Genomic DNA, 14,406 nt, shown 5'->3' on the forward strand with positions numbered 1-14,406 from the left:
GATCGTGTGGGGCTTTGCCGTTGCCTTCTCTGGTGTTTCTCATTGATCAATCCATGTCTCTTACTCTTTTGAGTAGTTTGGATGATGATGATGATTGCACAATGTTAATGTTAATGATTAAGGGATGACATCTACTTGCTCCATAGATAAAGGCTGCAGCCCAAATTTCTCTTTAAAGATGAATTTTACATCCCCTCTAAAATCCATGTATGTAGTCAGATTAGCTTGAAAACGGGTAGACCAGTACAGGGGCAGTGGTAGAGTTTCTGCCAGTTTGAGGCCACTTCATCAAGGAGTCCTTAGAGATACAACACCCAAAAAGTTAGCCATTTTAGCACTGCAAAAATCTAATGCATTTTGGACAGAGAGGGGAGGAATAAGGGACAGGAAGCCCATGAAACTATCACGGTACACGTGATATCACGGTACAGCACTTGCTGAATTTCATAGATTTAAGACCAGAAGAGACCATTATATCATCTAGTCCAGGAGTCCCCAGTGCGGTGCCCATGGGTGCAATGGTGCCCGCCGGGGCAGTTGTGTGTGCCCGCAGGACACCGTGCTGCTGAAATGGCGCCGAGAAGCGTTGCCGTCTCTCAGCAGCATTTCGGCGGTGGCACTTTTTGCGGCTGCCACTTCTCGGCAGCATTTTGGTGACGGGGTGTCTAGCGCCCGCCTCGGTCTTCTGGGAATAGAAATATGCTATTCCCACAGAAAGGTTGGGGACCACTGATCTAGACTGACCTCCTATATAACACAGGATTTCATCCTGTTACTCATGTATTGAGCCCAATAATCTAGTCCTAATCCAATAATCTAACTCAATGTAATCTAAAACTATTTAGAACACCCATATGAGATCTAGTGCTCTCACTGATGTCACTGGTAATTGCTGAGCGTTCAGCACTTTAAAGGTCAGGCCACTTATTTTAGGTGCCTAAAATATGAATTTAGGAGCCCGCTTTTTAAAATCTTGGCCCTTATGTGTTTCAGTATAAAAACGAACATACTGTGAGCTAGAAAGTCAGTTGCTTGTACAAGGTGAAAACAAATCAAAGAGCTGTGTGGTAACTAAAATGTCACAAAAGTGAGTATTGCTATACTGGTGCATGTCACATTTTTCCCCATAGTAATGTGGTATAGGAGACTGTGACAAAATGAGAAACGGCTTGAAGCACTAGAGGCTAAATTCAGAGGTGATGTGTAAATTAGATGTATTTATACACCCTTACTAACGTGCAAGGAAATCAACCTTGGCGTGACTTAAAATATGAGGCAAGAACAAGGTGTAAATTAAAAGAGGGGGGTGGCTTAATCTCACTTCAGGGTTTTACACTGTTGGTCTGTGCTATGCTCCCTTCCCCTCTAACTCCTCGACATTTGAGCTATACCAGTTTAGGGCATGTATACAGTGCCCTGCAGTTTGGATTATTTGGGGTGAATAGCAAAGTGCACCAAAGTGCTGCACTGTACACTCCAGACAAACTTAAAGGTCCCTAGTTCTCACTAATGTAATCCTCTTCAAACAGGACTCCATTAGTACAAACTAAGGACTTTTAAGTTTGCACCCACAGTGTCCACACAGGAAAGTTACAGCATGGGACTTTGGTGCACACTGATATCAACACATCCCTTAATCCGAACTGCAGGGCAGTGCAGACATGCCCTTAGTTTCCCGTTGACTGAGTGGGCCAAATTCATAGGTGAGCTGTATAAAGTTTCTTTAAAACTGATGCAGGTAGTCAGGCAGCAGCAGAACTGGGAAAGGTTCTTCATGTTCTCTGTGTGTGTATATAAATCTCCCCACTGTATTTTCCACCGAATGCATCCAATGAAGTGAGCTGTAGCTCACAAAAGCTTATGTTCAAATAAATTTGTTAGTTTCTAAGGTGCCACAAGTACTCCTTTTCTTTTTGCAAATACAGACTAACACGGCTGCTATTCTGAAACTTGTCATTAAGGAAGAGTAGCTCTAAGAATAATACTGTTCTCCCCCTGCCATTCCCCCCTCCCCCAAGAGTATTATTGGGAAAAGATAATTTTGAAAGGAGCGTGGGAAGGCTTAATTTAATGCTGGGATAATAATACCTGCTGCACAATCTCTCCAATATTGATGTGACTTCACATTCCCTTTACTCTTATAACATGGATTAGCGTCTGACTGTAGGCAGCTGTTGAATTCCTTAAAAGGACTGAAGATAATGCATAGATACTTTGCTAATCTACCACATATTTCATATAACTGCATATTAACCACATTTGATGCCAGAACTTTTTGTTTTCTCTCTATTTTTAGCTTTAACAGTTACTTAACTAACCTGTTCTGAGACTATGCAAATAACTGGAAAGTCCCCATCATTTTTAGTCTAGCGTGCAAAGTGACAAATACCTAAAAATCTAATGGAAAGTCAGTCATCCTCACAAACTCTTGCATGGTGAAGTTTCTTTTACAAAACAGAAAATTAATTTATGACTCTTTATTTTTCAAAATGATTTATAAATAAAACAAGAATGATAATTAAATTTAAAATTAAGAGCTACTTTCCATTATAAAGGGAGTAGTAGGGTATTTTTCCCCAGCAGTTTTGCTTATCTTTCACTGAAATGCTCTGTAACTATTCTGTAACTGTATGATGTATTGAGAACTACACAGTAATTGTATATCCTTAAATTATTTACTAGTATTTGAATTAATTGAGTAATCCCAACCCCTAAAAGATTTTATGATTAGACAATATTTAGTCCTACATTGTACTTACATGTTAAGTTTATTAAACTAAACGTATCTGCTTATTAAAGGCCAAATCTCTATTGGTGTAAATGGGTATAATTAAATATCAATGATAAAAATTGCAATATTGGTACACTCTCCCTCCCCAGACATACACCCTCCCTTCTTACCCTATCTCCAAATGGCAAAACTTCTCTTGGCTTCAAAGGGCGCAGGACAAGGTCCTTAAATTTCAAACTACAAACTCTGTCATTCACAACCTGATCTACTAAATATCATTGGCTTTAATGAAGTTTTGCCTCTTTATATGAACAGAGAATTTGGATGTACATGTACTTGGGTACATAACTACATGAACAAAACATATTACAACAGTTATATAAAAGAGTTCTGTGTAGCTCAAAAGCTTGTCTCTCTCTCTAACAGTTACATCATAATACATTTATTGTCTCTGGGGCAAATGCTACACTCCCACTCACCCACCAATATGGGCTTGCAAGGCTCAGAAGGCAATGCACCAGTAAAATTAATGAAGCTGAATGAGTGGAAGACTCTTCCACTGAAGTGTGTGATCCTACTATATGTTGCATGTATGAAGTGAATCCAAATATCTCTAATGTGCCCTATTTATTCTCAGATGTGAATAGGTAAAAATTTTCACAAGAGCCTAAGTCCCATTTTCATTGAGACTGAGGCTCCTAAGTGACTTAGGCCTTCTGAAAAATTTATCAAGTATCTGTTGTTGTTAATGTGTCTGCTGAAGTTCTCCCGAAATGAAGCTGAGTTCTGGGTGAAGATTTTGAAATTTAGCTATCACTTGTTTGTATGAAGCTACTTGCACCAGTCTTTTTCAGAATATTTTTTCCTCATAAATCTTGAGTCAAAGATAATTCTGTAAACAGCACCTCTTCAAATCTTTGAACAAAACAATCCTGATTTTGCAAGGTAGATAACTTTAAATCCTATCAGAATTACTCCAGAATCTACTAATACAGTGACATGATCATAGGAAACGTAATGTTGTCTCCTGCCTCTTGCATACTCCAAGCCATTAGTGTTGATGATTTCTTTCTTTATAGTTTAGAGTGGGTAAGACATTGTGTATGATAAATCATTATTGTTAGAGCTGAGTGAAAGCTGCTAAAGTAATTCACAAACATTTGTTTCCATTTTTAGCAAACAATTTTTACTGTATTTGTGCCCTTTTTCTCATTTGCACAGCAAATCCACTAGCCTGGAGGACTATTGGGTTGACCACACCCATCCAGGAGGGTCTGGGAATGGAGCTGAGGGAGAAGGTGCTCATTCAGATACATGGAGATCTAAGGCCACATAAGCAGGGAGTGCCTGTGGTATTCATAGTTAGCAGAGTAGGAACTGGAGACATGAGCTGAAGTGACTGGATTGGTTGGGAATGAAACACTGGATTTGAAGATTCTGCTGATCCACAGAAGGAAGGAGCTTCTCCTTTGGCTTGCATCTAGTTGTGTACCTCATGAGATAGGGTTTATGCTCTAGTGTCCTCAGTCTCCAGGGTTTCTCTTGAGTTATCTGAGCACTGGGACTTCTTCCTTTGTTACAACTTGGCATTATCTCTGCAGAGCAGCAGCAATAGCACTCCTGCTTCTGATGTAAGGGACCCTCCCAAGTTGTTGCTGCTCAAAAGCAGTGGATATGGTATAGTACCCTGCTTTTGGTGGTAACCATCACTGAACTGGAGCAGTTAGCAGCACTGATCCTATTAAACTTCTCCTCTGCTGAGTTCTGTGGGTCTGAGCCTGCCAGGAAGGAAAAGGAGGAAAAGATAGTGGAAGCAGGAACACAAAAGGGAAAGATTGCCACTGCCTTCCCCACCCCCTCCAAAAAAAAAAAGTCCTTGGACTTCCCAACAGAGAGCATAATGTGATCTGCTTGTATTAAGTGCAGAAGAATGGAGTTTGTGATGCAGTTACCAGACTTTATATAGGGGGAGGGGGAGTAAGATGGCACCGAAGCTCTTCACAAATGAGCGAGCTGCCTCTGTGGGCCTGGATGGGCTCAGTCAACACATTCATCCTCCAGAATAGCGGATTTCCTCTTCTTAAACGTCTAATTTATGGTAAGACAAAACTGACAGGTTTGACTATTGATGTCTGTCCTTGAAAACAAGTTTGCTGGCAGAAGTTTTTTGTCGTTACGCTATAGAATATGGGCAGAAGGTGAATTTTGAATTTGTAATGACAAGTATTTGCACCAGCAACTTGAGGCTGAGTTTTATATTCATCCAGTCAGGGAACAAAAATGGACCATGAGACTTACATATCCAATCAAAGCAGATTGAGTTTTGAACTGCCTGTATCTAGTGCTCATTGCAAATAGATTCAGGAGATTCGTGGGCTGAAATATGTTATATAAAACACTTGTAAAATAAATACACTGGATTCTTTTTCCAGGATTGTTGATTGCTGAGCTTCTGACAATGAAGCATTTGTGACAGGGTAATTCTTTGCACATGTTTTCATCCTTTGACAATGGTCAAAATGTGGGCCTGCCAAACGTGACGTGTTGTAACATACTACAGCTGGGGACTGTAATATCATATCCTCTGCTGACTAGTACAGAGGGTGACTTGTAACACATTTGCTAGTGGGTTACAATAGCTCCATCAAAAATAGTATTCTTGCATATCTGTGCACCTCCACACACAAAGCCTCCCTACTTACGCTGAGCGCCAAATGGCAAAATTCCCATTGAATTTTGTAGGAGCAAAAGGAGTCCCTTATTTTAAACTACTAAGCTTACCTGTCATTTCCAACCTGATCGAATAAATATCACTGTTTTCCTGCCGACTTATTTACAGCTTTCCTTGGACCTCTACCACACAGAAGATGATATTTACAAGCTCTCATTGGTGCTAGAACCAAGGAATTCTAAATCAGTAAGTCACTTTTACTGAATTTTTAAGGGGATACAGTTGCATATCAATTTTAGTATATTTATAGTAGCAGTAATGCGATTATACCCTTAAATGTCTGGGAATTAGAAGAAAATAGACCCATTGGTGTTTGCCTGGTTCAAGTTTAATTAAAGTCTTTTTCATGTGTGTTTTATTATGAAGGTGGTCACTCATTATAGTTTTTATATGCATTTGTAAACGGGATAATTTAGAAGCTTCTTGTAAAATGTCCCAGATTTCATCTCTAATGGCTTTTAACCAAGCCTCGACAGGTTGCAAGAAATTTAGTGGTGTTTTATGTTAAGACACCATTTACAATTTTACTATTAACTAAATATTTTTCATGGGTCCCTTTCTCTGATTTTTAGATGACGATGATTGATAAAATTTTGTTTAAAAAAAATTAGTCCAAAGGTTGGTCTCCTGTTAATGATTTGGTATTTTATATCCCATTACATTTTCTAACTTTGTTTATATAAACACCAACGATATATTGCACTCTCCAACATGATTCATAATAATGTAAATCATATTACAATAGAAATATGTTTTAACAGCTGTATTTTTCCTGTGCTTTAAAAGAACACATTAGAATGCACCCTGAGAAACTGGTGCATTTTTTTAATTGTGCTTTAGGAAGAATAGAATGTAGCTGAATCTAGTAAATATTCAATCTGTATTAATGGACCCTTAATTTAAATTATTACTATTTGGCCTCCAATAAAAATCTTAGGATTCCAAAGAAGTCCACTTTCAGTTTATTAATTCCAATATTGTTTTACTCATCCAGGGCCCAGTCCTGCCACATGTCTCAACTCTAAAATCAGTGGAAATTGAGGGAGCCCAGACACCTTCTAGGAGATGTTTAGCAGATAGCAGGACTGGGTCCCAAAACTTCTAAGATGATTCTATGTAAATCCAGTCTTTTCAAAGCTTGTCTGCATTATGTAGGTTTTAAAAGCTTTGCAACCCCAAGTACATTGTTTCCGTGTCTGTAGCAAATCATTTTTGGGGATTAATCAAGTTTCTTGATATAATCATACTGGTAAGCCCATGAATAAGAACTGTTACTGTGGACAGTGTGCTGTAAGGTCATCTTTGCTCTGGTCAAATGTAGAACAAAAGAAACCTTTTTCTAAAAATACCTGATAATGGGGACTTCTCTGACTATTTCAACAGGCTTTTGATTTTAATTCACTCTCAATTCCTGGAATTAATGTAATGCTTCTTTGTTCTTCATGGTTTCTAGGGTATGATTTGGTAATAAAAATGCACACCTACTTGATCATTAATCAATCTATCTCTCTCATCCCTTGTCTCCTCTAAACCCCTTATAGGCCTCCATTGCCATCAACAACTGCAACACTGTAGTGCTATAGCAATGTGTCAAGAAGTAATGATGGGTCATTACTATGAACAAATTAAATAAACACTTCACTGCTTTATTCTCCAGTCTCTTTTTAAAATAAAGATTATATAAATGTATATTTTTTTCAAATACTGCAGGGAGCAGTCCTGTGACCTTAGCAATACCATGAATGATCAGGGACTTCTATATAAGTAATTAATGAATAATCAATGACACTCAGCATTTGCAACAGAGTACCAAAAAATGCTATAGCAATTTTCATTTGATAGCAATGTACCAATAATGATATACTGTTATAAACCCAAATTTAGAAAAGGGGGATAACGTTTTCAAAAGCACCTACACTAGAAAGTTTTTTATTGTTTTAACTATGCCAGTATAATTAAAAAGTAGCAAAACCCTGTAGTGTGGATGCAGTTATACCAGTATAAAAGCTCTGATACTGTATAAATTATTCTGGTTTGGGAAGCAAAATAAGTTCTGCCAGTTATGGCATCTTGATACCAGTAGAACTGTATCTATGCTAGGGTTTTTACTGTTATAACAATGTTGGCAAAAAAATCACACCCTTAACTGACATAGTCCTATTGGTAAAACTCAAGTATAAACCAGCCCTTAGTCTCATTTTCAAAAGGGACTGAGGCTCTTAAATCAATGAATACTGCAATCAATTGGGACTTTTTCTTATATAGGTGCGTTACCCCCAACCCCCACCCGTTTTTTCACAGTTGCTATCTAGTCACCCTACTAGAAGGAACAGCATTCTGCTAGTGTATCCTTTAAATTGGGCTCAAATTATATTTTAATTGTAACTATATAAAAATTTTTAAGTTGACAAGAGTGTACACAATAGCTGAGCCACGCACAATCTTGTTTATATTGCCCTTTTCAAACCCTCTTTTTCCCCTCCACCCCTCTGCCCCCAAAACATACCTAATTTCTTCTCACCTTCCTCCTGCCCCCCAAAAAAGAATAGAGGTTGACTTAAAAATTAACAGCTTTAAAAATGGGGTTCTCTTTGTTTATCTTCTGGTTTGAGCATTTAGGGTTCACTCCATTTATTGGGTTAAAGCTGATTCTCTTGCATAACTCCATGAGCTGGGATGTTAAGAAAATATCATAGAATCATAGAATATTAGGGTTGGAAGAGACCTCAGGAGGTCATCTAGTCCAATCCCCTGCTCAAAGCAGGACCAACACCAACTAAATCATCCCAGCCAGGGCTTTGTCGAGCCGGGCCTTAAAAACCTCTAAGGATGGAGATTCCTCCCTAGGTAACCCATTCCAGTGCTTCACCACCCTCCTAGTGAAATAGTGTTTGTGAATATCCAGCCTAGACCTCCCCCACTGCAACTTAAGACCATTGCTTCTTGTTCTGTCATCTGCCACCACTGAGAACAGCCTAACTCCATCCTCTTTGGAACACCCCTTCAGGTAACTGAAGGCTGCTATCAAATCCCCCCTCACTCTTCTCTTCTGCAGACTAAATAAGCCCAGTTCCCTCAGCTTCTCCTCATAAGTCATGTGCTCCAGCCCCCGATCATTTTTGTCGCCCTCCACTGGACTCTCTCCAATTTGTCCACATCCCTTCTGTAGTGGGGGGACCAAAACTGGACGTAATACTCCAGGTGTGGCCTCCCCTGTGCCGAATAGAAGGGAATAATCACTTCTCTCGATCTGCTGGCAATGCTCCTACTAATACAGCCCAATATGCCATTGACCTTTTTGGCAACAAGGGCACACTGCTGACTCATATCCAGCTTCTCGCCCACTGTAATCCCCAGGTCCTTTTCTGCAGAACTGCTGCTTAGCCAGTCGGTCCCCAGTCTGTAGCAGTGCATGGGATTCTTCCTTCCTAAGTGCAGGACTCTGCACTTATTCTTGTTGAACCTCATCAGATTTCTTTTGGCCCAATCCGGCAATTTGTCTAGGTCACTCTGAACCCTATCCCTACCCTCCATCGTATCTACCTCTTCCCCCCAGCTTAGTGTCATCTGTGAACTTGCTGAGGGTGCAATTAATCCCGTCATCCCAATCATTAATAAAGATGTTGAACAAAACTGGCCCCAGGACCGACCCCTGGGGCACACCGCTTGATACCGGCTGCCAACTAGACCTCGAGTCATTGATCACTACCCATTGAGCCCGACAATCTAGCCAGCTTTCTATCCACCTTATAGTCCATTCATCCAATCCATACTTTTTTAACTTGCTGGCAAGAATACTGTGGGAGACCGTATCAAAAGCTTTGCTAAAGTCAAGATATATCACATCTACCGCTTTCCCCATATCCACAGAGCCAGTTATCTCATCATAGAAGGCAGTTAGGTTGGTCAGGCATGACTTGCCCTCGATGATTCCATGTTGAATCATGTGGGATAGCAACAACGGACCTATAAGGCAAGGGTTCTTTGGTTTGTTCATTATCTCCAAACCTTCATAGTCTCCATCAATAGTCATGTAGCAGTAAGATACCAAACTTGCAGGCCAATCCTGCAAGATGCTAAGTGCCCCCCCAGCTCTCTTGGACTTCCTGCCAGCTATATAGGTTTTCCCCACAGACTATAAGTTTTCAGACCCTCATGTGGGTCTGCAGGGGATTCCCCGTTGGACTAGGGATTTTCCCTTCTGAGAGGCTCTTTCCCCATTACCCCACCTCCAAGGGAAGGGCAGCCAATCGGACCTGCTGTGCATGCAGGGTGGCTGCCTAATGAAGCACTCCTATGAACTGAGAGTTACAGCTGGTCGGGAAACTGTGATGAAACAATTTTTTTTGTCTGAAAAGCTAATTCATCAAAATCAGAACTTTTTGTGGTAACCTAACAGTGTCAACAACACTTCATCATTATCAGGAAATTGTTTCTCAGGCCCAGGATGGAATTTCTGGTCAAAACAAGAGAGACACCATCTCTCTCTTGATGGTCCCTTCCCTGAATAACCAATAGCCTGTGGCTAGGGCACTCAACCACTACGTGAGAAACCCAGGTTTAAGTCCCTACTCTGCCTGACTTAGAGCAGGGACTTAAATCTGGGTCTTCCACTTCACAGTTGAGTGCCATAATCACCAAGCTATTGGCTATTCCGGGGTCTCTCTTGCTCTCTCTCTCTCTCTTTTCAGCTTGAAAAGGTTTCATCCTCATGCAGAACAGGAACATTTTCAGAATACCAAACTTTCACAGGGTGGGAAGAGCACCTCCCACTCAGCTCCACTGAGAGATACTGTGAGGTACTAAATGCCTTCTATATGCCGAGGTCTGCAGGAGTTGAGAGCACTCTGTACCTCACAGGATCATTCCCTAATACAGCAATGGTTTCCAGACACCCTAGTATCACTCTGCTAAGCTCTGGGGTTTTAGGATTATTACTGAAGGGTATTTTTTATTTTAAGGGAAGGAGCATGTCAGAGACTTACCACAGCAATAAGAATGCGGTAATATCAGCTAGACTCTCATTCAGAGTAGTTATAAGTTTAGTGTGTTAATTTTAAAAGACTGTGTACTTCAAAAATGTGGAACTTGCAGTTGTAGGGGTGCAGCAAACTGTTCCTCTGAGACATGAACTTTAGCAAAGAAAGTCCCTCGCATTTTAGTCTTGGGATAAAAAACGATTTGAGCACGACAGATGTGGAGAGTCATTTGTCACGTTATTTTCTTGTTTGAATTAACTTGAGCTCTCTGGACTTGTGAGTATAGAAATTTCTCTTTCTTAAACTTGCCTCCACAGTCTCATTGTAGGAGTTATATACCTAGGTTTGCAGCTACAGAAACTACAAGAGCAGTGAGGGGGAATGTGCATGTGTCCCTCAACTCCTAACAGCCTTGGGCCAACGGTATAACTAATCCACCCCACTGATGCACCCAGATCCTCTCTTCCTGCCAAATATAGCTGCATAGGAACCTTTACCCCTTTTTTTCCCCTCTCAATGGCAATGTGTAAAATACTTTCATTATATGTAGCTATATTGATCGTTTTTAAACACAAATTCTAAACACTACCTAAGTTTTAGATAGTTTAAATCGCTCTGCCTCAAGTCACATGAGCCGGTACCCTTCTACCAGGAAGCCTGACAACCCGTGAGACTCGAATTCAGTGCTTGCTAAAATTACACAAGCACCTTTTGAGCCTTTGGGCTCTTGATCTCTCTTCAATGTCTCACTGAAGATTTCTTTCCTGGTTGCCATCGCCTCAGCCAGGTGTCTCTCAGTTGCAGGCATTAATAAACAAGTCCACCTTATGGCATTTTTCATAAGGATAAGGCTATTTTGAGGCCTCCCTTGAAATTTATAACCAAGGCTGTCTCAGATCTTTCACTTGAACAAGTCCATCTTGTCCTTTTTCTTCCCTAAACCACATAGTCACTCAGGGTGAGTCAGATTGTATTCTAGGTATCACATGTAGAGCTGAGTGTATGTTTTTTTCTTTTTAATTTGCCAAATAATGCAGCTTTGGTCAAGCCAAAACTATTTGTGACATTGACACAAATTCGTGAATAGTTCTGGCAAAATAATTTTTTGGAACTTAAGCACTGTTCACAAAGCAGGAGGGAGGTTTTAGGACACTCACCTAGGAGACTGCAGGCCCAAGTTCAAGTCCCTGTTCCAATGACTATTTAATTAGTCACAGCTAGCAGCGCTGCCACCACCACCACCAAACTCCCCCTCTGCTTTCAGTGCCCAGAAACTAAACAAAATGAGATGTTTTGTTGCGGGTCAAATAAAATGTTTCATTTGACCCAAAATGAAGTTTTTTGTCAATTTTTTTGATTCATCAAAATTTTACACAATTGTCGGTTTGGGTCAAACTGAATTTTTTTTCCAACTTTTCAGAACCGCCAACGAATTGAAAAAATCAGTTATTCACCCAACTCAAGTCACATGAGCTGTCAGCTACTGTTTAGACAAGAACACGCTATTCTGAAAATCAAACAGGCTGGCTGGCACCTTTGGAGAGAAATCCAAAGGTTAGTCCCTCTGCTCAAAGGCTGTCTAAATGGATTAGGCTGAGTGCACAGTCCTCTTATGACCTCCCTAAAGTCCCTGTGCCAGAAAGATTTATGACTTGTTCCACTAGGATTAGCAGCTTCCCAACCAGGCAGTCGTAACATGCCTTTATCAGAAGTCAGTAGGGCTCCTATGTGGAACACTGTCAATGCTTTCATAAACCACTATTCTCTTGACGCTACACCAAGCGTAAATGTTAATTTCAGGAGGGCGCTGCTTTCATCACTGTTGAACAAGCAGTGCTCCTTGTCCCACCTCCTCAGGGAGGACAATGCTAGTTGTCAGCTAGTGGTGTGATTCTGTGGAGGCAACCTCAGTAAGGAGAAAAGGAAGTTACTTACCTTGTGTAACTCCTGTTCTCTGATTGTCTTGTCTCTACAGTGCCACTCTGACCTTCCCTCCGCCCCTCTATTATGGAGCCTGGTTAGTGTTGAAGCACGTGGCGGTAGAAAGAAACCAGAGACAGTTAGCATGGAAAGGCTATTCATGCATGCACCCTCAATTGTCACTGCTCCTGGAGGTTTGGTGGCTGCATGCTTAGGTGTAGGACTCCAATAGCATGGGGGCAATACAATCTGAGAACTGGAGTTGTGTGAGGTAAGGAACTCCCCTCTTCCTTAAGACCTTACTTGACATCTTACCAAACAGGTTTTTCACAGCCTCGCTGATCCGATAATTTGTCATTCTGGACTGCAGTGTTACTTTAGCAATGAACTTTGTTTTATCATTAAAATTTGAAAAATACTGTTTTCTAATTTCTGTCAGCAACCTACCTCCCCAACGACCCCTAACAAGCCAGTAGTGCCACTGGAGTGGGCAAATGGAGTGCTACCAAAACCTGACCCAACCATCATTAACAAGCACATAAGAAAGCTAGTGGATGTAAGTATTTGAGAGATTATATTACTCAAAGGGGACAGCAACTTTGCCTTTCCTAAGATTTCCAAGAGCAAGATGAATTTCTATTTTATAGTAACTTTTGATCTTCATGCTTGTACTGTCAGACTTTAACTTTACTCTGAAAATCAAATATCAGGTCAGCAACCCAGTATCCGTATGCCAAAGCATAAACTTTCAGAAGTTTGAAGTCAGGCTTCCCTTTTTATGGGCTCTATTTGTAAAATGAGGTGCAAATGGATTTTGGCAGGCACCAATGCAACTGCAACCCTTTCTGAAATCTTATCTGTAAGTGCTACCATAACTTATGTTTGCCCTGACTTGCTGGCAAACCTCACGATTCTTGGCACCAGTGTGTTAATGCAACTTTTTGACAGTTTAAAAATCAGGCAAGTTCAAATTTGTACTTCAGAACCAAAAGGGCAGAAATTATTTTTATTTTATTTTATTGTTCAGGATCTGAAAAACTTAGTCTAAATTCCCTTCCCCTCAATGAGCCATCTTCAGAGAGAAGCCAGGCCTAGTTTAGCAGCATTTGATAGCCTGAGCATTATATTGGTGCCATCAGCAATGTTTCCAAACATCAGGACAACAATTTTCTACTATAAACCACAACTCCATTCTATTCTGGGCCACATGGTCAATAGATTTTTTTTTTGTTATGACTTGGTTGAGATTAATCATTGGTTAAGATTAGCTCATATGATCCTGTGATATAAAACCACCATAAACCTGTGCTAATTGCGGCTGCAGCACAGTTAGGACCTGCTCTTGTTCCCATTGAAGTCAATAGGAGTTTTGCCATTTATTTAAATGGGAACAGGAGCAGGGCCTTTGAGTGCAAAGATCTGGGCTGCATTAATCCTAGATATGAGCTATAACTAGACCTTGGTGGTTCAGATAAAATGGGAGCTGGATCTGAACAGTCCTGGGGTTTTTGGGTTTTTGGGGATTTGCAAAATAAAAACTACAAGGCAATCTGTGGCCCATCTCGGATTTAAATTTAGACTGGTGTTGAGTGTCTGGAGTATATTGTGCATGCTGAAGGTACCATAGTCAGTCTCTGTCTCCCATTTTAGAGGCTGATGTCAGACATGTAGGCATAATTAGGTTGAGAATTGTGCTCAGGAGCTAACGGACCAAATTTGGAAGGGATATGTAAGGTGGAACAAATCATTTTTTTGCTAATTTAGATTCCTTTAGAACTACTTACATTTGCTCTACTGAAGTGTAACGGACTCTTAATGGGCTAATTTGCATACTGAGGAGCCAGAAGACCTACATTAAAGTTAAAAAATCCCAAAACAAACTAGCACTCTATGGAAAGTAGGAGGTTTCTACTTTCCAGAGAGCGCTAGTTCGTTCTGGGATTTTTTTAAGGCCAGAAGACACCATCAGATCAGCTGGTCTGTCTGCCTGTACAACAGAAGCTATTGAATTTCACTCAGTTTTTACCATTCTAATGAGCTCAATT

The 14,406-nt window shown here is 40.5% G+C and overlaps 1 protein-coding gene across 5 annotated transcripts in view; it reads left to right on the plus strand.

Moving 5' to 3' along the window:
- RASGRP3 (RAS guanyl releasing protein 3) overlaps positions 1-14,406 on the plus strand; it is a 93,168-nt gene that overhangs the window by 65,210 nt on the left and 13,552 nt on the right. For 3 of the 5 annotated variants that reach the window (XM_038397649.2, XM_043511543.1, XM_038397647.2), the window contains exons 10-11: positions 5,571-5,648; positions 12,801-12,917. In XM_038397649.2, the coding sequence (XP_038253577.1) occupies positions 5,571-5,648; positions 12,801-12,917 (195 nt within the window). The remainder of the gene's footprint in view (positions 1-5,570; positions 5,649-12,800; positions 12,918-14,406) is intronic. The other 2 variants (XM_043511542.1, XM_038397650.2) reach the window with 1 other exon arrangement.

The sequence above is a fragment of the Dermochelys coriacea genome, chromosome 3 (assembly GCF_009764565.3).
Source record: "Dermochelys coriacea isolate rDerCor1 chromosome 3, rDerCor1.pri.v4, whole genome shotgun sequence".
In the NCBI taxonomy this organism is placed as follows: domain Eukaryota; kingdom Metazoa; phylum Chordata; order Testudines; family Dermochelyidae; genus Dermochelys; species Dermochelys coriacea.